This window comes from Erpetoichthys calabaricus, chromosome 13 (genome assembly GCF_900747795.2).
Source record: "Erpetoichthys calabaricus chromosome 13, fErpCal1.3, whole genome shotgun sequence".
In the NCBI taxonomy this organism is placed as follows: Eukaryota; Metazoa; Chordata; class Cladistia; order Polypteriformes; family Polypteridae; genus Erpetoichthys; species Erpetoichthys calabaricus.
In genome coordinates, this window is record NC_041406.2 from 73,355,240 (window position 1) to 73,380,742 (window position 25,503).

The 25,503-nt window shown below is 39.2% G+C and overlaps 1 protein-coding gene across 1 annotated transcript in view; it reads left to right on the plus strand.

Moving 5' to 3' along the window:
- The window catches only part of itga8 (integrin, alpha 8), a 250,776-nt gene that overhangs the window by 47,092 nt on the left and 178,181 nt on the right, over positions 1-25,503 (plus strand). Inside the window, exons 7-11 of the mRNA XM_028817120.2 lie at positions 9,194-9,319; positions 12,132-12,176; positions 14,153-14,196; positions 21,928-21,984; positions 22,149-22,201. Coding sequence (XP_028672953.2) covers positions 9,194-9,319; positions 12,132-12,176; positions 14,153-14,196; positions 21,928-21,984; positions 22,149-22,201 — 325 coding nt within the window. The remainder of the gene's footprint in view (positions 1-9,193; positions 9,320-12,131; positions 12,177-14,152; positions 14,197-21,927; positions 21,985-22,148; positions 22,202-25,503) is intronic.

Genomic DNA, 25,503 nt, shown 5'->3' on the forward strand with positions numbered 1-25,503 from the left:
TATATACACATACATATACACACATACATACACACACACATACACATATATACACATACATACATAGTGCGTTGTAACACGGGCTGTGATTGTTACATGGGAGGGAGACGACAAATCACAGCTTCCCGCTTTCTAATCGGGCCTGTGATTGGTGCCTTGACGGATGCCCAGATCCCACAGTATTTCCCCTTAGGAGAGGCGTTAGCTAAGTGTAATTGAATAGCGGTGCTGCAAGTTTAGCTTTACACCTGTTTTTAAGGCTTATTGACTGAAAGGGGCTTTCATGAAAAAAGTTAGGGCTTTGCTACAGGATACACCCTCCACAAGTTAAGGAAGTAAAAATAAAGGTATATATTTCTGTTCTATTTAAACCTTTTAAGTTTGTATGCGGGCGGTATGGTGGCGCAGTGAAAGGTGCCAGTTAGGAGACCCAGGTTCGCTTCCCTGCGTGGAGTTTGAATGTTCTCCCCGTGTCTGTCTGGTTTCCTCCGGGTACTCCGGTTTCCTCCCACAGTCCAAAGACATGCAGGTTAGGTGCATTTGCGATTCTAAATTGTCCGTGGTGTGTGGGTGTGTGTGGGTGTGTGCGCCCTGCGGTGGGCTGGCACCTTGCCTGGGGTTTGTTTCCTGCCTTGTGCCCTGTGTTGGCAGGGATTGGCTCCTGTATTTAGGATATAGCGGGTTGGATAATGGATGGATGGACATTTGTATGCATTTGCCCGTTTTCGTTTTTTTTCTTTCTTCAGTAATATTTCAGCAAACCCGGAGCTTGTCAGTTCAAATCCTGGTACTGACACCACTGTGTGACCCTGAGGAAGTCACTTCACCTGCCTGTGCTGCAAAAAACAAAAGTAATGTAACAAGTTGTACCTCAGATGTTGCAAGTTGCTGGAATAAAAGGCATAAGTCAAATAGATAAATATGTATTATACACATAGGAACTATTCATTTATTTTCAGTTAAGTCATCTGCAGCAAACCTTTATAAATGAGGGTTTCTCCTTTTTAGATAGTGCAAACTGTTTCTTCTTCATTGAGGTTTTCTCTTGGAGAGCTTTTTTCATTTCATTGAAAATTAAAGCAGCAGCTGCCAAAATATGTAGCTTTCTTATTAATTTTTCAACATTGTGTAAAATAACTTTATAAAGTAACATAAAAGGTTTAAATACTGGTTATCCTTTTACACTAAAATATTACTAAAGAGATACAAACAAAGTAAAATGCATATGTTGTTTTTCTTTAAGGAGATTAAATATTACTGAAGAAAGAAAAAAAAACTAAAACAGCTAAATGGGGCTATGCATACGAACTTAAAAGGTTTAAATAAAACAGAAATATATACCTTTATTTTTACTTCCTTAACTTGTGGAGGGTGTATCCTGTAGCAAAGCCTTTTCTCGTGAAAGCCCGTTTCAGTCAATAAGTCTTAAAAACAGGTGTAAAGATATTGACAATAAGCTATGCAAACCCACCAAGACATGGAATCGTTTAAATCAAGGCACGTGTCGAAAAACACCATCCCATACTATTAGTTAACGATTAACACATTTCTATATGTATTGTAAGCATACAATACAACTGGTAATATGTTGCGCTTATTTATCTGGTGTACCGACATTTTTGCGCGTTTAACGGCTGAAATCTAACGTGGTTTGTGCCCTTCAGAATGAAAACAGTTTGCATTTACCTTTTTAATAAAAGGCGAGCTTTTAAGTCTGAGAAATCACCCCGTAAATGCACACGTTTAATTGCACGTGTTAATATGTATGCTTACACAGTATTAAAAGACACTCAACAATTAACGTCATTTACCTTCATTCCCGCGTTTGACTCGTGCTGTAAATCTCTTCCTTGTTTTCAGTTCACGTGATTACGTAGGAGGCGTGATGACGCAATACGTGACCCCGCCTCCTCCATTAGAGTATATGGACTAAAAACAGGTTCCAGTTATGACCATTACGCGTAGAATTTCGAAATGAAACCTGCCTAACTTTTGTAAGTAAGCTGTAAGGAATGAGCCTGCCAAATTTCAGCCTTCTACCTACACGGGAAGTTGGAGAATTAGTGAGTGAGTGAGTGAGTCAGTCAGTCAGTCAGTCAGTCAGTCAGTCAGTCAGTCAGTCAGTCAGTCAGTGAGGGCTTTGCCTTTTATTAGTATAGATTATGGCAAACAACAAACCCCTCTGAAAACATTTCAGCAGAATAATTAAACAGGAGAACACAAAAATAAAGAAAATTTTCAGTTTTGGCAGTCCCATTATTCTGGCGTATTGCTGTTGGTATAAAGGAGCCCCTGTAGCATTTCTTGGCACGCTTCTGCTGAATGATTTGTTGGCTAAAAGTTGTCAGTGTTAATGCGTCAGAGAGAGGATGTGCAGCATTGTTCATAACGCAATTTAGTTTCTATTTTAATTCATTATCACCTCCAGAAGGTTCAGATTGCATCCCATAACTAAGCCTGCCTTTTTAATCAGCTCGTTGATTCGGTGAGCCTCTCTTGAAATGATGTTACTATCTCAGCACACCGACAGCGTAGAACATTGCACTGGCCCTCACAGAGTTGTAGAAGGATGTCACTTCCCACATTAAAGGAATGTAGTCTCCTAAGGAGAAAGAACCTGCTCTGCCCTGTCATTGATTTGGACCCCCAAGTACTTGTAGGAGTGCACTATATCTACATCTACCCCCTGAATAATGACTGGACATAGAGGTGAAAGGCAACAATGAGTTCTTTGGTTTTGCTGATGTTAAATTACAGATAATTCTCTTTGCACTAAGAAGCAAACTTCTCCACCTGACTCCCACACTCAGCCTCGTCCCCCCTTATCGATACACCCTATAAGTGCAGAATCATCTGAGAATTTCTACAAGTGACATGACCTGCTGTTATATTTATAGTCCGAGGTATGCAGAGTGAACAAAAGAGGAGACAGGACTGTTCCTTGTGGTACTCCAGTGTTGCTCACATCTTTATCAGAAACACAGTCTTCGAGTCTCATAAACTGCAGTCTGCCTGACAGATAGTTGATTGTGCAGGACACCGTAGGCTCATCCACCTGCATATGTCTGAGTTTACCCCTCTATAGGGATGGTTGGAGTGTACTGAAGGCACTGGAGAAATCCAAAAACATAATCCTCACAGTGCTGCCAGCTTTGTCCAGGTGGAAATAAGTCTTGTGAGGCAGATAGATAAATGCATCTTTCACTCCAATTTTAATCTATTAAGCAAACTTCAGTGGGTTCAGGTGGTCTACCACAAGAGGACTCATATAGTCTGGGACCAGTCTCTCAGAGATGTTCATGATGTGAGACGCAAGTGCCACCTGTCTGGAGTCATTACGTGAAGAGGTGCCTTTCTTGTTTGGAGCAGGAACAATGCAGGATGTCTTCTACAGCTGCGACACTTTCCGGAGCCTTAGGGACAGACTAAATAGGTGACAGAGGATACCACAAAGTTGATCAGTGCAGGCTTTAAGAAAACAAGGACTGACTCAATTTGGTCCCATGACTTTTCCAACGTTTAGCTCCTCTCAGTTGTCTCCTCACTTGTTCTTCGGTTATGGACACTCCATACTGCTGGTCAGATATGGACTCATTGCTGGTCATTCCAGTGGTAGAAGTTGTTGATGTAGTAGGAATCGGGTTGGGATCATTGGAAGAAGGTGGCAGTGGAAGGGTGAATCTATTAATAAATTGGATCAGGGCATTACCTTCGTCCACATCCCTTGCTAGAACCTGAACCCTTCAGAGCCTCTTTGTCACTGGATTTGATTGCTCTCCTCTTCTCATACATGAGACCTTTTAGCTCCATAGTAATCCAGGGCTTGTTATTTGGAAAGCAACACACTGTCTTTGAGGGTACCACAGTGTTGACACAAATTAATACACAGGAAATGTGAATCTGGTGAGAAATGTAACAGACACATTATCAAAGTGTATTCATCTTAATATTTTAATTCATCACTATCATAATCAGCAAATCAACGCTCTTTTGAAAAATGACCCAACCAGCTTTTAATGTATTGTATTTTAATAATCTGAGTTAGATTAAGCAGATTCAATAATGAATTGATAGGCTTCGTAAAAACAATGCCAACGCGTTACATAGACAGCATACATACTTACACCTTACGCCTCTCCCCAGCATTGGAAATATATATGGTAGGCAGTGTGGCCTATAGAGGGCGATCCTGCCGCCCAAACCTGACACAGACAGACACAGGATACAAGTTCAGCACATATACTTTATTTTTTTGTTTCTTTTTCCACGTGGGAAACTCCTTCCCCCATTTCCCACCAGCGGCGTCTTGGCCGGGTAGCTAAGTCTGTGGTAGTTGGAACCTTTCCTGTAATAAGGACTTCAGTTTACAACTGGCATGTACTTTGCAAAAGTCAATCTGCATTTTTTCAGTATCTCACAGTCTGAGCCTATTCAGGTAGCATCAGGAGCAAGGCAGGAACATCCCAGATGAGAGCACCAGTTCATCTCAGGGCCCATTTATGCACACAGTCACATGGGGCCAATTCAGAGTCACCAGTCAATCTGATGTATAAGAAGTCTGACAAATGAGAGGAGACCCTTTAGTCCATCAAGCGTGCTTGGTTGTCTAAGTTTTCTGATTATCTTCTCCTGATAACTTTGTAAAAGTTGTCAAGATCTGTGCTTCAAAACATGACATTCAAATGAAAAACCGCATGTGCCTGAAATGAAGAAGGAAAACTGAGCCAATGGGAGAATACTCATGGCGACATGGGTGGATGTGTAAAGTTCCCAAAGACAACAGTCAAGATTCAAACCAAAATGGTAGATCTGAGAAGCAACACTGTTAACCACAGTCTACCGTAATTACAAAGTTTAATCACGTCTGCCAATTCATTTTTTTAAATATATAGTTTTGTATATAGTTTTGTAATTTTTTTGTTAATGATTTTTGTAGCAACACTACAGATAAAGTTGCATAAAAAAAGATATTATAGTGTCTAAAACTGCTAAAAACATTTTATTTCAGGTTGCAAGTAGTGGCAGCAGTGCTCAGCTGTTCTTACGAGCCATTTAAGATACATTAACCTTTAAGTGCGCCCAGGATCTATGTACGGTGTAACCAGCACCCAGGGGTCTTCTCAATAGGTTTTCATTCACTTCAAGTGGAACTGCTGCCTGCACCTTAAATTTATGATGGAGGGCGTACCTAGTAACCCTGAAAATGAACCTCATTTTGGCATCTTGAATCTGCATACCCATTCGGTATAGCTTTTTAGAAGTAAAACAGTACATTGAACCTGAATATATATCATACAAAAGTTGTCTTCCAAAACAATCTATAAAAGAGCTGAATCCACACATGTAACAGTTTTGAATAAAAAATACTTGTAAAAGCATCCATGAGAGGCATTAAGGGTCGACAGGCCTTTCCTGGAAATTACCAACATAAGAGAGGAATCTAGAAACTGAGCCAGGGACGTGAGGGCTAAATTGTGTTCAAGGAGGAAAGAGGAGCCTTTAGTTTGTTAATTTTGACCTAAGAGGGTCTGACAGAGGGCGTACAAAGCCGACTGGGTCTTGCTCTTTGGGTCCCTATGGACCCTGCAATAACAGCAGGCTAGCATTTGAGGAACTTGGAAGGACAAACAAATATTCACGGGCGTCCCTGTGTATATTAGAGCCATCCCAGTGATTTACAGTAATGACCTGTATCATTTTCTAACCATAAGAGGTCATTTAATTTTTTCTTCTGTTAATTGTGAATATCAATGTCTTGTTTTTGTACATGTTGAATTCCTTATTTTAAATGTAAAAAATGTCCCTTTCTCACCTTTTTAAGAATATACTGCATTACACATTGCTCACAGTGTAAAGCTCAGTGATATACCTAAAGTATTTAACTTTCTTCTTTTTATAAATTACCACTAGGCTTCAAACTTGACATTTATTTAATATTTTTCAACCTTATAACCCTGACAAAACAAACTCTGCACTTAATGAACACATGCCAACAGATTTAAAATCCACTCACTTGTGCAGTAAACTCGCTTCCTTTCTTGGCAAAAACACCGTATAAGGCAAACAAACCTTGTAAAAGGAGAAAGTTTCATGTTCCAGATACTATAATTAAATAATATTAGAATCAAAAAAGTGAATGCAACATTTTAAAGGGGCATACTGTACAAGTTACAGGTGAAAGATGAAAGTTAAATGAAATAAGTGATGAAGAAATATGACTTTTATTCTCCTTTGAAAAGCCATTATTGCACTTTTAATGAAAGTGTTTTGATGTTTATGCACCCCCTCTGTTTCTCCACTGTGCGGTAACAGTCCTTACCCTCCTAGCACTGCACGTAGTGTGAGACTAACATCGTCTACCAATCGTTCACGTGCAGACACCCCAGAGCACTAACAGGGTTGTGTGTGAGGATGTTGTTACAGGTCTCCTCGGTGAGGTCACTCCTTTGTCAGGAATGCTCCTTCAGCTTGGTCGGCTAAATTGTGTGAGAGAAGGACAAGATCAAAGTTTAAATGCAGGGTACGGAGAAACTAAGAATGGTGCGGACCTGTACTGAGAATGTTATGTGATTTTAGCTTTAGATGTATTGTAATGTCACTTTTTATTGTATTGTCATTGAGCTTTACTTGTGTTTTACTGCCACTTTAATTTTAACATTTTTAGTAGTGCTGTACAGCCAGCTCAGGTTTACTGATATTATGTAGACATTTCAGTTTGCTGAGCATCACTTACATTTTGCTGACACTGTAAATTTAGTTTAGGTTTGCTGATATTATAACATCACTTTTACTGGACTAACAGTTCAGTTTTGCTTACATTTATTGTCAGTTTAAATTTAGTGATATTGTACAGCCAATCCAGTTGTCTTGACATTGTAATGTCAGTTAGTTTTTGCTGATACTCTGCAGATGTTTCAGTTTTACTGATAATGTAATGTCAGGTCTGTTTTACTGTGGTTGTCCACTCTGTTCAGTAATCTTAGGATATTGTAACATGAATTAAATTTTTCATATATTATAAGATCAGTCTGGCTTTAGTGAAAATGTGCTATCAGTTCTGTTTTATAAGCAGTATAGAGAGATACGTTTAATTTCCCTGATATTGAACTGCCAGTCCAGTGTTGTTGATCTTGTAATGTCAGTTTAGTTTTGCTGATATTTTATAGCCAGTTCAGTTTAGTGATATCGGAATGGCTGGTCAGTTTTGCTGATTCTATATCAACATTTTAATTTTACTGTTAATGTAAAACCATTTCAGTTTTACTGATACTGTGCGACCAGTCCATTTTTCTTGATCTCATAATGTCACTTCAGTTTACTTATATTTTATTTTCAAGACAGTTCAGTTTTGGTGATACTACAATACAAAGTTGGTTTTCCAGATATCTTATACTAGCCGTCCCCCGCAGCTCCGCCCGCATTGCAGTGAAACAGGACAAACTTTAAAAATCAATAAATAAAGAGGTATCGCTAGCCAAGTGAAGGTAAGGTACACTCCAAAACTCTGAGGTAGACCGACTCGAACGAAAGGTGGTGCATGAGTGAGGAGGGCCCTGCCCAGCTCCCCACTCTTGACGTCATGCTTCCCCCTCCCCTCGGCCCGCTGCATCTATCTCGGATTAGCACGAATATATCGCTCCTGCAAGTGAACTGTGATTCTTAGTGCGATGAGAGAATCAACCGGAATGTTCAAGCAAATTATAGAAAAAAAAACAGATGTAAATCTGTTAAGTAGTTCTCTCGTTCACTAGCTAAGCAAATGTAACATACGCCCCAAGGCTGGCACGTGAGTGAGGAGACCCCCACTCCCTTCCCTCGGCCTGCTACATCTCTCTCAGATTCGGTACTGCAAGCGAACTATGATACTTGAGATGCGATAAGAGAAGTCGCAAAATCGACCGGAATGTTCCAAGCAAATTATAGAATAAAACCCGATCTAAATCCGTTAAGTAGTTCTCTCATGATAAGCGGACAGACATATAGACAGACAGATGAATGTTGGATTTTATATATGTAGAGATATATAACGGGTGAAGCCTGAAAACTGAATAAACCTAGCATTACCTGGGTAAAACTCGCATTATCCACCAGACCTGGGTAAAGCTGAAATAACAAATGAGTTTCTAACCGTACCCGGGTAATCTCTTTGGATAATGCAAACTTTACCCAGGTAATGCTAGGTTTACCCAATTTCTGGCTTTACTTGTAACATTTACATTATACAGACAGTTTAGTCCTACTAATAACGTAGTATCAGTTTAGTTTAACTGATATTCTAAGCTCAAGTTCTTTTAAAGTAGCAGCATTTCATTCTTACACCTTCAGTACAAATCTTTTTCCTCATCAGGGAGCAGAAGTTTATTCTCGCAGCCATTGATTCACAACAAAGTCCTTCCTTTAGTAGAAATGTTAACTAGGTTGGTACATCTGCATAAATGAAGTAAAGCTAATTCGTAGGTAATAGCGACTGTAGTAATCCTTGTTAGTGTGTTTCTGTATGTATGGCTCTGGCTGGATAGTTTATCCTTGTTTATTTGTACCCAAGTATGGCAGTGCCCTGTGATGATATAGGGTCCTGCTCAGGGTTGGTTGCTGCCTCACAGCCAGGGTTATATGATGCTGAAATGGAAAAAAAATGTCGAGATAATGGGTGGATGTTTAAATGCTAGTTTTTTGGTCTCTGAGGACTTGGATTCCTTCTCCTGTCTGTGTGGAGTTTGCACAGTTTCCCTGTGTCTGTGTGTTTTGGTTTCCTGCCACATCTCAAAGAGCATGCATGTCTACATCAACCCAGGGTCCTTGAGTGTGATGGAGTGATATCACAGTCAGGGTGGGCCCAGAACTGCTGGGAGAGGCTCCAACGGTCTCAATTCCTGTCTTAAAGAAGTGTGTTCAGACAGTGGCTGGACAGACTGCTATGTGGGTGACAGCATCTCTAATGGTCAGAGCGGGCTCCATGCATGGAGTGTGACTTTGACTTATTAATTGAACATTAGATAGTTTATCCACATGATGCAAATTGTGTTGCTTGTAAGACAGAGCAGGAAATGATACTTGAAAAAAGAAGTCAAAAATTTGTAAAACAGCAGCACAAAATTTGGCTAATACTGTGACATGTAATGAGACCCTCTTCTGTTATATTAAATGGCACCATGTATGGCCTTTCCACTGAGACTCTATTCTTTGACCTTAGGACAGATCATCACCACTGGTGTGGCTGAAATTCTCAACGGCTATTCAGTCAGAGAGCTTATAAGAAAAGTTAAAGGCGAAAAGCAGAGTGGAGCTGCGCCAGACAGCTATGACGACAGCTACCTCGGTAAGTTGGTCACCCCGAACCAGTCTGACGTTTATACGCACAAGTTTTCCAGGCACAGCTACTGTAAATGATTAACTATTTGAAAAGACTATATATTTTTTTTTTTGGTTTAAACATCTAGCAGATGGTATAAATGGCTTTCCCACTGATATTTGTTCTGGATGTTATATTTTTATCATGACAGCAACTTGTGGAAGTTACATTTCAATTTTATAACATGACAGAAACTCATTAGCGAAACAGCTTTTTATTTGCAATCAGAACGCCTCCATTGAAAAGAATATTGTAAAAGACACCTAAATGTTCATTGGACGATTTGTCTTTTATAGGGAGAGACAATAATCCTTTGGACATTTGATGACTTTAACACACTTGTAGATACAGATACAGTGGAACAGGATCGGTGCACAGCATTTTGTCAGTCCCTGATGATCCTCTGATTAATGGCTGCTCTGGTAGGGAGGAGTGGAGGTTTAAGGCATATAGGAAAACGTTTAAGTTTAAGTCAACCTTTTTCTCCTGGTCATTGTCACTTCTTTTTAATTCAGGACCAGCGCATTCAGGTTGAAAGGCAGAAATGTATTTTCAAAGTGAACTACACACTGTCTCTGTTGTGTCATGGCTACCTGTACAAAGATCTGTGAAATTTGCAATGTCAGGGGTCATCCAACTGGCACAGAGGCAGAAGGATCACTGACAGGGAAAGGTTCCATTAAAATGAGAAGCCCACAATAGTGAATGGCAAGCACCACGATAAGCCTATATAGGTGGATTCAGTCAGGGCAGAGTGGTTACAGAGAGTGCAGTTGGAGGGCTACCAGCTTTAGAGAGAAGTCATTGGGTGCATCAATAGGGCCAGTTAAAGCTGGCATAAAATTGCTTAAGGGGTACCTATCCTTCTAACAAAAGGGTTGAGCTACTGACTAAAGTGTGGCACCTGCCCAAGGACATTCCAGGACATATCCGGTCCAAGAAGTAATTCCAGAGATGGTCCTAGAGGTTAATTTGGCTCTGGCTGCCTGGGAGGTGTAAAGTATACACTCTGCCGATTCCTCACCACTTCCAGAATTTTAACAGGTGACAAATAAAAACCACTACTGATCTAAAAAAAACCTGGAAGTTCTAACAAGATGGCAGTGCACTTACAGTTTGGTTCCCTTGATCCTGTGTATCAAAACCAGTATCCACTAATTTTACTTCAGAACACAACAATTTTGACAACATCAGACCATTCAATTGGCATTGCTGGTCAATCCATAGTCATCTAACTTTTGCAAAGTGTCATGTCTTGAAAGTCCCCAGAAAGTGCTACTATCCAGAACACTTCTTGGTAATTGATTCCTCGTCATGAATTTGTGGTTTTCTTTGTGGAAAGCTTCCTAACATTTGTGTGAAATTTACACGTAATCAGCTTCCATCTGTGTCCCCTTTTCATGTTGAAGACCTCATTTTAATAAGTAGCAGCTGGATTCCAGTGTACTAATTCCTGTCATAATATTAAATAATTCTGTCCTGTATCCTCTAAGCCTCAGTTTGCTCAAACTGAAAAAACATTCAAACCTTTTTCAGTCTTTCTTCATAGCTCAGTCCGTGTATTCCTGGAATCGGGCTACTTGCTTTTCAATGGACATTCCCTACTGCTGTTATACCTAACAAATATGGAGACCAAGGATTGTGTCACACACGTGCTTCATATGAGCCAATGCCAAAAAGCACAAAGACCGTGCAGACCACCTGTGGCCTCCCCGGCACTTCTTTTCTACTGATTCATTCATTCCAGAAACTGGCCAGGCCCTGAATATGTCATCTAACTTGTCACAGTTTCAAATGTATAAAGTATATACAGCATGTAAAGAAGAGTACTAAAGCTCTTTATTTGTGAAGCACTTGGCAGTCACTGTGCTAGTGTCAGTCTGTGTGTTTCTGACAAAATAGTTATGATCAGTTGTATTGTCATTTTTATAGGTCAGTTTTCACTAAACTTTTTTTGTAAGGCCAAGGTTTGTTCTGGTTAACTAAATGAATCAAGTGGGGCAGCAAGATTAGCACTGGACTGACTTCAATTTCAGGTGCAGCCGCTGTTAGAGTATTTCATGATCTCTCCGTATGTGAGTGAATGTGTGAGGTTTCTGTGGGAATTCAGAATTCCTCTCACATTCCAAATGTGTGTCCTGAAGTTATTTGGTGATAGGGTTTCATAGCGAAAGGTGTACTGGAAATGGACAATTAACAGAATAAAGTGCATACTTGTTCCAGTATTTTGACATTAAATGAAAGTAATGTTAGCATCTGCATGTTATATAATTAAATGTTTGATCACTGTTGTTTTCCTCCCGGTGCTCTGGTTTCTTCCCACAGCTCAAAGGCATGCAGGAGAGGTGGATTGGCATTGCTACACTGGGCCTACTGTGAGTGTGTGTGTGTGTGTGTGTGTGTGTGTGTGTGTGTGTGTGTTTGTTCACCCTGTGATGAACTGGCGCCCTATCCAGGTGTTGTTCTTGCCTTGTGCCAAATAACTGCTGGGGCACACTCCTGCTGCCCAGCGACCCTGCCCTGGATAAGTGGGTAGGGAAAATGGATTAATGGATGGATCAGTGTTGTCATCAGAATTTTCATATTCTGCTATTGGATATATATATATATATATATATATATATATATATATATATATATATATATATATATATATATTTTTTTTTAACGTCATTCCCATGATTATGTTTGCATTAACAACGATTCATTTTTGATCCTTTTCCAGGTTAAAGTAAGCTTTCCCTAATAAAGTATTGCTCACTATCTCTGTACTTGACAGGTTACTCAGTAGCCGTTGGAGAGTTTACAGGAGACTCGGAACAAGGTAAAAACAAATAAAGTTTACGAAAAGATGGGAATGCACACGTTAAAGATTAAAAGCAAAAACATTCATTTATTATACATTTCTTTAGGGCAGGCTGGCACTATGCAGTTTCCCACATTTCATGAGACTAGATGTGCTCTTACATTTAATGTTTCATTTCTGTTTACAACTCATCAAAAGCAAGCATACACCATTCAAGTTGACAGGCTTACGAATCTCAAAATACTGCACTATATCATTCCAGTAACAGTGCACTGCATGCTAATGCACAGTAAATACACTTGACTTGAGGATGAAAAATAGTTTTCATCCTCTTTCTCTGTATGTTTAGCATTCGTTTGCTCAGAGGTTGATGTGCTTGCTGCTTCCTGAGCAGCTCTTCTTTTCTCCACCCTATTGGTGGTAGGGAATGAGAACGGCGCCCGTACACATGCGCCACATGGCCGCCCTGCTGGTTGATTCTACAATAAAATAAAATAAAAAGAGGAATAACCTTGGAGGTCAATCATCACCCCAAAAGCGGATAGTAGACGTCACGTAGTATATGTGTACCAAATTGCAAGTCAATAGCTCAAACAGTTTGTGAGCTACAGGTGATTTTAAAATCCTGGACAGACAAACAAACAGCCACGGTAGCGTATTATATAAGAAGATAATGGAAAATTCTCTTGCCACAATTGGACTGATCTGTCCACCATCCTGTGCATCCACAAATGTTTCACATGCTTGCTAAAGGAGAAACGCAGATTCACTTTCTGGTTGGTTAATGGGAAAGGAAACACAGAATTGACTCCTATGACTTCTCACATCTTACAAACTCAAGATTAGATGAGATTAGAGTAGATATCATTAGCCTGTAAGATACTCGGATCGCACCGGAATGGAACTCATACCTTCCGAGTAGCAACTTTAGAACCTTCAGCTTTCTTGTGATTTTGTACTGACTTGAAATAACACTTGAGAGCTTAAGTCCCATAGAGTATGCCGCCTGCCCTCAGCTCAATTTACAAATCATTTTATTTATTCCTAACCCCACACTTTTGTAACAATTCTCATTCCATTAAGCTGTTTGAGAAAATGCATGTTTGCAATTATTTTCTTAATCCGGACCACTGTGTAGCATATCTGTATAACTATATATTATTATGCTTTTATTTTCAATGTGCTGTAATCGGCACATGCTCTCAACCTCTTCCCCTTCTCCTTTATTTTCTTTGGGGGGGGGGGGGGGGGGGGGGTGTCAAGGTAGTATAGTAGGTAATGCTGGAGCCTGAGAGTGCTAAAGTCCTGGGTTCAAGTTCTGTCATGTCAACCTCTGTGTGTTCTGTCTTACTCCCAGTCTGGCTGGATTACACTCTGACTCTGTGTCCCTTAAAGTAAATTTAAAATTTTTTAAAAATTATATATGTTTGAATAATCTTAAGTATCATTTGGTAACATTTGCATCTTTGCCATGATGATCTATTAACAGATTAAGAAAATATTTAATTATCAAAAACAGTAATATCCTAATGAAAGATAAGCAACATAAATATTTATGATATGTGTGGCACCACATCCCATCCAGGACTGGTTACCTTTGCTTGACTCTGCTGTCATAGGCTGTGCATCCCATTATCCTAAAATACACCAAGTGGGCCCAGAAAATGGATGAATGGGGGGGGGGGGGGGGGGGGGGGGTGCCATCAGCCACATATTAAATGAAGTGCTGTTTAATATGTGGCATGTATCTTCCTTCATTTTATTTGCAACTTGACAATGATACAGCTTGAATACATCCCAGCCCACTGTGATCCTAAGGGTAAATTAGGATGGTTCTGTAAATGGACGGATCAGTTTGAGTTCATACTTGTGGAGCTGGCTGTGCTTTTCCAACACCTCCTCCCATTTAGTTCAGTAATGAGGGAGATTATTAAATTGACTTGTCAAATGCTGATTGTTCTTTCCGTCTTCTTTCTTGTTTTTCCTTTTTAAAGAACTGCTTGCTGGAGTTCCTCGAGGAGCACACAACTTTGGTTATGTAAGTCCTTTTTTCAGTTAAATCTAAGCGATGTTCTGAAGCAGCTTCTCAGATTTCAGTTCTGTTTTATTAATTTACAGAGAGCAGTTGCAGCTTTTGCTTGTGTCTTGGGCCTGATTTCACGTCATACAGCCTTCGTTACCTCTCACCGTGGCATATTTGTCTTATTAGTGGCTGCTTTGTTGTTCTTAGGGGTGGAGCTCAAGAGGCATGGCTCACCAAATATTTCAGGTTTATGAAGCATCTTATCTGGACAAAGCCTGCGGGTGATGTAGACAGATTTATTAACAATGTACATTTTTTTTGTTTTGAAGAGCTCTCTTGCTTAAATAGAAGTGTCTGAACCAAAGAGCGCAATTGGAGTGAGATGGTCACAGCATGACCTTTCTCATCCCGGCTCTTTACTTTTCACTTTAAATGCAGATAGACTCAGACTTTACAAGACTGTTGGTGACAGCCAACCAGCTCATAATGCACACCCATGTGGATTTTATAAAGGTGTCTCCTCCACCTCACAGCACCCCCCCAAAAAAAAACACATCCTTTAATCAAAACCCTCTGCATCTGAGGCTACAATTGATGAAGCCTGCTTGCACCTCAGAAGGTTTTTTATGTGTGTCTTTGACAATTCTGTATTTAGAGGCTGCCCAACCCCATGTGTAAAATTTGTAGACTGCCTATTTCATTTTATGCTTCTTCAGGATGGGGTGCTGGTATTCGTGAAGCCTTAGTTGTTGATTTCTTCCATTAAGAACTCTTCTTCTTGCACTGCAGCTTGCTTCACTGGATGTTTGCCCTTCTCCTTATAGCCATCACTTCTTCCTATCGCTTTAATGATCTATTACTGATGGCATTTGAACTTTCTCATGTTGCCTGCACCGCTTTTTCCCCAAGTACTGTTGATTCTCCCCACATCACAAGGACATGTAGGTTAGCTTGACACAAAATTTTGAGTATGTGTATCTGCTTTGTAATGACCCCCACAAGGTTGATTCCTGCCTTATGACAGATGCTAACTTCTTTGTAGTATAAAATGCAGGTTCATAAAATGGATTGACAAAATTTATCTGTGAAGTGTTCAGGAACATTACTAATTGAGATTTTTTTATGCCCTTATAAACACTATGAAATGATACTGTTTTTCTCTGGAGGCTCTTGACTCACCGGTAACCCCCACATGTGATAGACGTTCGACTTTTCTTGGTGTCAACTTATGCAAGACATCAAGATTTTTTCATCCTCTAGACCAGAAAAACCCTCATTTTTTGGACCACATTTTAAGCAGGAAATGTGACGGTAAAGAGTAAATCAATGTGTCTTCAGAAGGACACATCAACTGACCCTAGGGGTTCACCCTCTAATAGGATGCGAGGGGACAAAGTTATTCCTTTTCACAAAACCAGTAATACAGGCATGTGGAGTGTCGTTTTATGCAATTTCAAGGTTGGCGATCATGAATATGACAATATTTTTGATATTTGAGACTTCACTGGTGATCCTAGCCCTGTACGTGCCACTTCCAGAAGGTTAAAAATGACAAAGTTCACACATAATTGTGTGGGGTATTGTTTTAGAGTATTTTAAGGTAAGTAATTATTAATATGGTGTTATTTTAAATTTTTGATCCTTTACTAGCCCTATCTGGACTTCTATCAGAGGGTGAAAAATGAAAAATTTTGATTACAATTGAGAATATTTAGCCTTTAAACATTTACATTGAAGCACACATTTTAATTTTTCAAATCATTTTTTTTACCTCATGAAGTAAATTGTTACATTTCTTATGAACACCCCAAATTAGGAGTAGTCATAAGAAATCTTACGAATGTTTTCCATTCTTATTGTTTATTTTAGATATTTATTATATGTATATTATTTTTCTTGAAGTTGCTTTTTTGAATTCTGTGTGTTCAGAAATGTGTATTTGACATCCACATTAAAATTCTGTGCCAATGTTTTTAAAATGATCGTTTTTCAGAATTATTAATTTTTATGGGTTGAAAACATTGGTGTAATGTTGATGAAAGTTGGAAACGAAGAACATTTCTTAAATGAAAATGTAGTAGCGTGGATGGTGCCTAAACAGCTCTCAGGTATTGGCATTCCTAATGATTGTGGCACTCTAGGGCTGAAATCTAATCTGATCATGCCCCCTGTACAATTAATACATAATTATATAATTAACTGTAATGAAAAGTAATTACAAATAAGGAACAATTGACTAAGTCAAATTAGTAAAGAACAAACACAGTAGTCAATCTTACACTCGGGGTACAAATGAGCTGTCAATGAGGTGCGAATGCGATTGGAACGTTTACTCTTTAGACTCTTTAATGTAAGAGCAGCTACAGGAATGCTGAATCCAACTAAGAGAAGAACTACAGAGTTGAAGAAAAGATGCTAGGAAGTAAAATTTTTATGGCATGGAAATTGTCCTAGCTTTTTAGGCTAAGATAACAATGGTTTTATTGCTACAGAAGCGAAAGTGCCCTTAAAACAGAGGAGTCAGAGATTTTTTGAACATCATCTTAACTGCAGACATGGACATAGTTAAACTCAAAGCAGGCAGAAATTAAACATTCATTAAGAGAGAAAGTAGGGTTGTGGTCTTCCATTTGCATTCCAATCACAGTCATTCACAAAAGGAGTTATCAAGTCCATTATTCTTTTGTTCATTCACTGAACTTAGTACATCCAATAGGGTTGCATAGAACTGAGTCTGTGACAAGCTGCACACCACCTGTGTTTTAAAACAGAGCATTACTTCCAGGTGATTTAATTTATTGGCTGAGTCAAAATGCTGAGAGTGCAAAAACAATATGTTGTCATTTTAATAGATGTATTAAATGTTGTGGAGACTGGGTCGGACACAGAGAGGCAGAGACACTCATGTCACCCAACACATGTTTATTTACAATACTATTTACAATTACTGTGCCACAAACCCCAATGTTCCCCAAAGTCCAGGCCAACCACTCTGCCTCTGCCATTTTAGTGAGGACATGTGGCTTTGCCTGAAAAACATTAAGTAAAAAGGCCTTATTTTAGCAGTGTGTTATAGACCACCAAATGCAGATGGTAATTTCAACGTACATCGTTTTAGTAATATTAAAAAGGCAAATTTACAGTGGGATATTATAGTCATAGGGATCCTCAACTACCCAAATATTAACAGGGACAACCTTACAAATAGCGGAGCACAAGAGCAGGAGTTTTTAACATGATCAGTGACTGTTTTGTAACACAGTATGTTAAAGCACCAATGCGACTGAAGCTTGTCTGGGTTTAGTATTTTGTCATAATAAGGATAGAGTTGAGGGCTTAGAGTGGCCACAATGTAATACAGTTCTCAGTGTTTTGGACAAGTGCGGATGCAAAGACTAAAACTTTTAAGTTTAACTTTGGTAAGTTAAATTTTGAGCAGATGCAACAAAATAAAAAGACGGTAGACTTGGTTAAGCTTTTAAATGTAGAGACAGTCGAGGAGCAATGGAACAGGTTTAAAAATGTTTTACATGTAATGAAGGACAGGTACATACCTAAATTTGGAATTAGTAAAAAATAAAAAAAAACCTCTGTACTAGGTTAGTAAAGGGTTAAGGAAAAAGGAAAGGAAAGAAAAGAAAAAAAAAAAAACAGCTGCATAAGGCAGGGCTGTGGAGTCGGAGTCGAGGAGACAATTTTGGGTACCTGGAGTCGGAGTCAGCAAAAATGTACCGACTCCAACTCTTAATAAATTTAAATTGTAATTAAAAAAATACAGCAAGTTCAAATGTCCCATTTCATAAACAACAGTCATAATTAAGTACTTCTCTGATATACGAATAAAGCCCAGTGTATAGTTGTGTTACTACTAGTGTGAAGTTCAGCTGAGCTATTATACAACCTGACATTCACATATTGTAATCTGGATTATTGTACAGTACATTACAAAAAATATTTTCATTTTATTTCTGATATAATGTGTTTAACAAGTTCATTTGAGTGTAAACAAGTGTAATGATGTAGGTGTAGGTGTGTGCTATGGCCTGATGTGTGTTCAGGGGTTCTTGTCTTTTGTTTATACTGGTGTGGGGAACAGCCCGGACACAGACAGGAAGACATGATGGTTTCACCACACACACGTTTATTATACAATATTTACAAGTTTTGAAGTGCACAAACCCAGTGCCGCAGCACCAATCACCCCTTAAGTCCTGGCCACACAACACAATGCCTTCTCAGTCTCTGGTCCACCTCCACTCCTCTCCACCGAGCTTCGTCCTCTTCCACCCGACTCTTGCCATTGAATGGAGGGGGGCGGCCCCTTTTATACACCCCTGGATGGACTCCAGGTGCTTCCCGAGGAGCCTCCGTTGACACACCCCTGTGTGGCGGAAGCTCTGGCTGTGTACCCAGAAGTCGTCCTGGTGTCCCCAATCCTCTTCCCCCCCAGCACTTCCGGGTGTGGTGGAAGTGCTGAGGTCCAGGGCTCCCAAGGCATCGGGGCACCCCCTGGCGGTGATCACGGGCCCGTACAGGGTTGAGCTTCCAAGCTCTGTACCCATGGTCCCCAATAGAACCAGGGCGGTCGCCCCCTCGTGTTCTGGAGGAGACACAAGCCATCCTCCGGTCCTCTTGGGCATCCCGGCCGGGCATGAACCCCAGCCGGGTGCCACACTGGCGAATATGGTAGAGAGTCAGCTTCATATCCAGTAGTTCTGTGGTTAAATGACGTGTATGTTGCCTTCCTTCAGTCAACATGGAAAATACATTAGCATATTAAATACAGAGGAGTCAGAGTTAGAAGTACCAGAAACTAAGGAGTCAGAGTCAGAGTCGAAGGATTTATCTACCGACTCCACAGCCCTGGTATAAGGTGTATAAGACTAAGAACTGCAGTGTGAATCATGGGGCATATGATAACATGAGGGCAACCATTAAGAAAGACATTAGGGAGGTTAAAGACAGGTGGAGAGGAATATAGCCGATAAGGCAAAAGAAGACCCTAAGAGATTCTGTCAATATTTTAGTAGTAAAAGAACAGTCACGCAGGTGAAGTGCATCATGAATAGTAAAGGGTAATTAAAAGATACAGACAGTGAAATAGTGGATGCTCTTAACTTGCATTTTCCTGAGGTCTTCGCAGGTAAGGAAGTGGATAACCTCCCAGCAGTAAATGGGACTACTAAGGAGGTTCTGAGTGATTTAGAAATTGTAGAATTAGAAGAACTGCCAAGATTAAATAGGCTGAAATCAAAGAAATCACCAGGACCAGATAATGTTTATCCTTGAGTTCTTAAGAAGATTAGCGTGTATATAAGTAAACCCTTGATGTTTAGGAAGTCTCTGTGCACTGTGGAAATACTGAAGGACTAGAAAATGACAAATATTATCCTGTTACATAAAAGGGTGATTGGGCAAATCCAAGCAACTATTGGCCAATAAGCTTAATGTGCATCACAAGAAAATTAATGGAAGGAAGTATTAAGGATAACATTGAGCAACACATGGCAAGAACAGGAGTTTTACTGAACAGACAGCTTGGGTTCAGAAGAGGGAGGTCATGTTTTACCCACATGCTGGAATTTTATGATGAAACAACAAAAGGGTATAATCAAAGTGGAGCTTAAGGTATTATTTATCTTGACTTTCAGAAAGAGTATGATAAGGTGCCACATGAGAGGTTGGGCATCAAAGTAAAAGAAGTGGGAGTTCAGGGCGATGTTTGTAGATGAATGCAGAATTGGCTCAGACACAGGAAGCAGAGGATTATGGTGTGAAGAACCTTAACAGAATTGGCAGACGTGAAGAGTGGTGTAGTAAATTTTTTGGATAGGAACATCAGTAACAAACTGGATAAGTTTGCTTAAAATACCATGCTAGGTGGATTGACAGATAATCTGGAATCTGTTCAATCATTACAGAGGGACTTGGACGGCAGATTTGTGGCAGATTAAATTTCATGTCAGTAAATGTAAAGTATTACATATAGGAAGTAAAAATGTTAGGTTTGAATACACAGTGGGAAGTATGAAAATTGAAAATACACCTTATGAGGAGGATTTAAGAGTTGTAGTGGACTCTACGCTATCAACTTCCAGACAGTGTTCAGAAGTCATTAAGAAGGCAAACAGAATGTTAGGTTATATAAGATGATGTGTGAAGTACAGGTCCAAGGAAGTTATGTTCAAGCTTTATAACACACTGGTGAGGCCTCATCTGGAGTACTGCTTGCAGTTTTGGTCTCCAGGCTACAAAAGGACTCAGCAGTGCTGGAAAAATTTCAGCAAGCAGTTAGACTGATTCCAGGACTACAAGGGATGAATTAAAAGGAAAAATTAAAAGAGCTGAGACTTTTCAGTTTAAGCAAAATACGATTAAGAGGAGACATGACTGAAGAGTTTAAAATTATGAAAGGAATTAGTACAGTGGATCAAGATTGCTATTTTAAAATGAGTTCATCAAGAACACGGGGACACAGTTGGAAACTTGGTAAGGGTAACTTTCACACAAACATTAGGAAGTTTTTCTTTACACAGAGAACCACAAACACATAGAATAAGCTACCAATTTGTGTGGTAGACAGCAGGAATTTAGGGACTTTAAAAACTAGACTTGATGTTATTTTAGAAGAATTAAGTGGATAGAACTGGCAAGCTTTATTAGGCTGAATAGCCTGTTTTCGTCTAGATTATTCTAATGTTCTAATGGTTATAGTAAATTTGCCCCTGACAACAGGGCTAAAGCAAACACCAAAGAATTGTAATTGCTATGGATATTTAATTCTTCTTTAATCCTTGTAATGAATAACATCTGTTTAATATGCAGTAATTGGATGGAGAATGTGAATGGCAGGTGCATTTTTATACAAAATGGCCACCGAAACATTACACATTAACTTGTATATTCACGTACATAGAAGTGCGTAGAAGAATAGGGTGTGTAGTGGCTGTTTGTGACAAGTCATCAAGGGCTTCACATTTTAGTTTTGGTATTACAAAACCTTCAGTGCACAGTATAAGCAGAATTTCTTGCTTTATGCATTAGGCACACAGAGGAAAGGTCACTTACCTGTGTGATTCTTCACTGGAAATGATGGTAAACGTTTACTATGGAGTGAAAAACAATTACAGAACAAATCATATGAGACTTTTTTTTTTAAATTACATCTTGGTACTTTAAATTTTTACTTAAAACTAATTTGCTATATTATTATGTTATATCAGTTCAGAATATTAAAACAATTTTAATAGGTGTTTAATTTTTAATTAAAGTTACCCTTAGGACTGGAAACATAAAAAAAAATAATAATAATAATAAAACGTTTTATTTCTATAGCACCTTTCCCATGCTCAATGTGTTTAATGGAACATTTGGCCAATGATTAATGAGTTAGTGGAGGAGCTTTTGGAGATGGACAGATATAAATGTGGAGGAGTGGCAGGGCTGCTGTTTTCAACCCAGTCCTTTTTATAGTAGTTTGGTCCACCATATAACACACTCCCAGTTGCTAGTCCTGAGTCAGCCAAAGTTTGATCTGTTCTTGGCAATGAGTCAAAGAAATGTTTATAAAATGTGCTTACTTCACCTGTGTTCATTCATTATGTTAAGTATTTCACAGCCAGAGAAGTAGACAGACAAAGCCAATGCAATAGCACTTTTTCAAGCGATAAAAATACTTTGCATTGTTCTGTCTTGAACACATATTTTACAACTTATTATAACCAGATGTTATCCTTTTGATTCCAGGTAGCTATAATAAATTCTTCGGACCTGACTTTGATACAGAATTTCACTGGTGAACAGGTATTTGATAAACACCATTCTACTTCTTTGTTTTTTACATAGGTGAATTACTTTTTCTGACTTTTATAAATGCCAAGGTTTTTTTAGAACCAAATAAGATGACTTGAATATAATAACTATATTTTTTTAGGATAATGAGATTGTTGTTTTTTTCTATTTTGTAGATGGCTTCATATTTTGGTTACACGTTGGCCGTGTCAGATGTAAATGGTGATGGGTAAGTTTACTTTTGTGTTTTAAACAACTGATTTAAGTTCAGTAAAGACCATTCTTATATCTTTTTTTATGTGTTTGAAAAATATATTTCCATAACGACATCAAATAAAGTAAAATATAAACATCTACAAAAAATGACACACATACACGGTAGGTTAATTGGTGACTATAAATTTTCTCTTTATAACTGAACTAGCTGTCCCCCGCGGCCCCGCCCGTGTAGTAGTGAAACAGGGCAAACTTTAAAAATCAATAAAAAAATGTAAAAAAAAAATTAATAATTTATATTGAGAAGAATTTATATTAATAGCTTTCGTATCCGAGGGCCTCTTGATATACAATATTTTTGGTTTTGCTATCAGGGGAGAGAATGTAGGTGTGATCCCTATACTAAAAATGTAAAAAAAGTTGGCAAGGTATTTCTGGCCAAGAGGAAGGTAGGTATGCTCCAACGTCAAACATTGCCACTGCATCTGATCGTGTTCAGCTCTGATGGGAGAGCGTCCCCCACGTGGGAAGAAGAGCACGTGGTCGTGATATCTCTGCCAATGAGCAGGTACTGTCTAAAACACATGTAACTGTGATCTCTTTCTCAAAAACATCAAACGTTACTCTTTAAAAATCTCTAGATGATAATGTCTGCTGGACAAACAGGTATCGCTAGCTAATCAGAGGCAAGGTATGCTCTCAACACGTGGTAAGAGGTACAGTGACTTGAATGGAGGTTGGCATATTAGTGAGGATGGCCTCGCCCGGCTCCCTACTTCTGAGGTCCTGCCTCCCCCTCCCCTCGGCCAGCAGCCTGTCTCTCGGATTTGCACGAATAAATTGGTGCCTCAACCGAACTATAATACTTAGCATGATGAGAGAAGTCGCAAAATCAACTGGTAATGTTCAAACAAATTATAGAAAAAACCCAGTCTAAATCCATTAAGTAGTTCTCTCATGAAAAGTGGACAGACAGACTGACAGACGATGGATTTTATATGTAGAGGGATGTGTCCTTTGGGAACTTGCTGCCCAGTCCGGGTAGATCAACTCTCATTTTTGAGTTTTCATACTTTTATTGCATAAGGGTATTGTACCGTGTTAGCCATTATGGATGTAATGAGAAGTTGAGCAAAATGACTAACCAAAAAGATTACAATAAGCAAGCTTTCAAGGCAACCCTGGCCCCTTCTTCAGTGAAGATATAATAGAGAGACTGAAATGTCCTGTGTTTATATAGACATCCGGACAGGTACAGCATTTTGCTTGACTTCTCATTACATACTTTTATATAAGACTAGGGTGGCCAAGCCCCCTGGCACCTTTGGTGCCCAACCCCCAGTTGCGGCCTGGTAGGCTGTTGAATTAAATTATTAAAATAAATTATTGAAATAATAATGATTTATTGAAATTACAAACCACGACTTTCTTGATACTAAAAACCACGACTTTCTTGATATTTAAGTTTATAATTTAAAAACAGAATAAGAATCTGAAAATCTACAAACATCACCCTAAAGTTCAATAAATTCTGAAAAGAATGATACCAAACATATATGTTGCATTTAAAATAAGCCTGATTTAAAGCGTGACATAAAAGCATTACAGTAATCCCTCCTCCATCGCGGGGGTTGTGTTCCAGAGCCACCCGCGAAATAAGAAAATCCGCGAAGTAGAAACCATATGTTTATATGGTTATTTTTATATTGTCATGCTTGGGTCACAGATTTGCGCAGAAACACAGGAGGTTGTAGAGAGACAGGAACGTTATTCAAACACTGCAAACAAACATTTGTCTCTTTTTCAAAAGTTTAAACTGTGCTCCATGACAAGACAGAGATCACAGTTCCGTCTCACAATTAAAAGAATGCAAACATATTTTCCTCTTCAAAGGAATGCGCGTCAGGAGCAGAGTCTGTCAGAAAGACAGAGGAAAGCAAACAAATCAATAGGGCTGTTTGCTTTTAAGTATGCGAAGCACCGCGGCACAAAGCTGTTGAAGGCGGCAGCTCACACCCCCTCCGTCAGGAGCAGAGAGAGAGAGAGAGAGAGAGATAGAGACAGAGTTTGTTTTTCAAGCAAAAAGCATTTTTAGACGAGCGTCCGTATCGTCTAGGTGTGCGAACAGCCCTCCTGCTCAATCCCCCTACGTCAGGATCAGAGAAAGTCCGCGCAAGAGAAAGAGAAAAGTAAGCTGGGTAGTTTCTCAGCCATCTGCCAATAGCGTCCGTTGTATGAAATCAACTGGGCAAACCAACTGAGGAAGCATGTACCAGAAATTAAAAGACCCATTGTCCGCAGAAACCCGCGAAGCAGCGAAAAATCCGCGATATATATTTAAATATGCTTACATATAAAATCCGCGATGGAGTGAAGCCGCGAAGCGCGATATAGCGAGGGATTACTGTACATAAAATCGTTGCACAAATTTGTTGCACTTTTAGGTTTAGGATGTTTATATATATATATATAATACTGTATATATAGAGAGAGAGTAGAATTTCTGTGGTTGCCAAGTGTCATGCCAACTGAACTGTTGCACAAAGAGCACATTTATATAATCAATTCAGTTTCACCCCTAATTTTCCTTTTTTGTTAATTTTGTCATCAAAATTGACTTACAAATGAAAAGTAGTACACAAACGATTTCACACTGGTATGTTGTTTAATCACTAGGCTATTGACTGGCTAGAAACTGTATGCTTACACCTATCATTATAGAGGTCTTGAGATCTTCTACCAGTCTTTCGTTTCTTCTCTCTCTAGTTCTCAGGTTCCAGTTAACAGGCTTTGCTCCTGAGGCCCCAGTCCTGTGGACAGGGTCTACAACTTCGCAGCACTGCCTGCCTTGCATTACCTTTAAAGGGGTGTTCTCTCACTGTAAATGTGGCCCTCTTTATCTCTGGCACTCTCTTGTCAGTCAGGCAGCTGCCGTCAGTGGATGGCCTCCAGCTGCTTGGCTGAGTATTGACATTCATAAAAATATGTTGAATAGTAAATTATTTTGTAAACAGTTTAATGTTTAAATTGATTCCATTTCAAGGTGGTTGGTGGTATGCACCTCACTTAAAATCTGGCATTGCTGAGAAATAACTTGACTTCTCATTCCAGAGAGCATATGTTTTGAAGTCTTGCTTTTGTGTCTATGTGTTATTTAGCACATTTCAGTCAGACCTTTATTTGAGAAGTGATCTTCAATTATTATTTCTCATGAAGACCACATTTATGCAGGACACTTGAATTACACACTCCTTGAAATATATTGCAAGCCTTCTTTTTAACACTTGCTTTAAAAACGGATGTGTTGATCCTTGA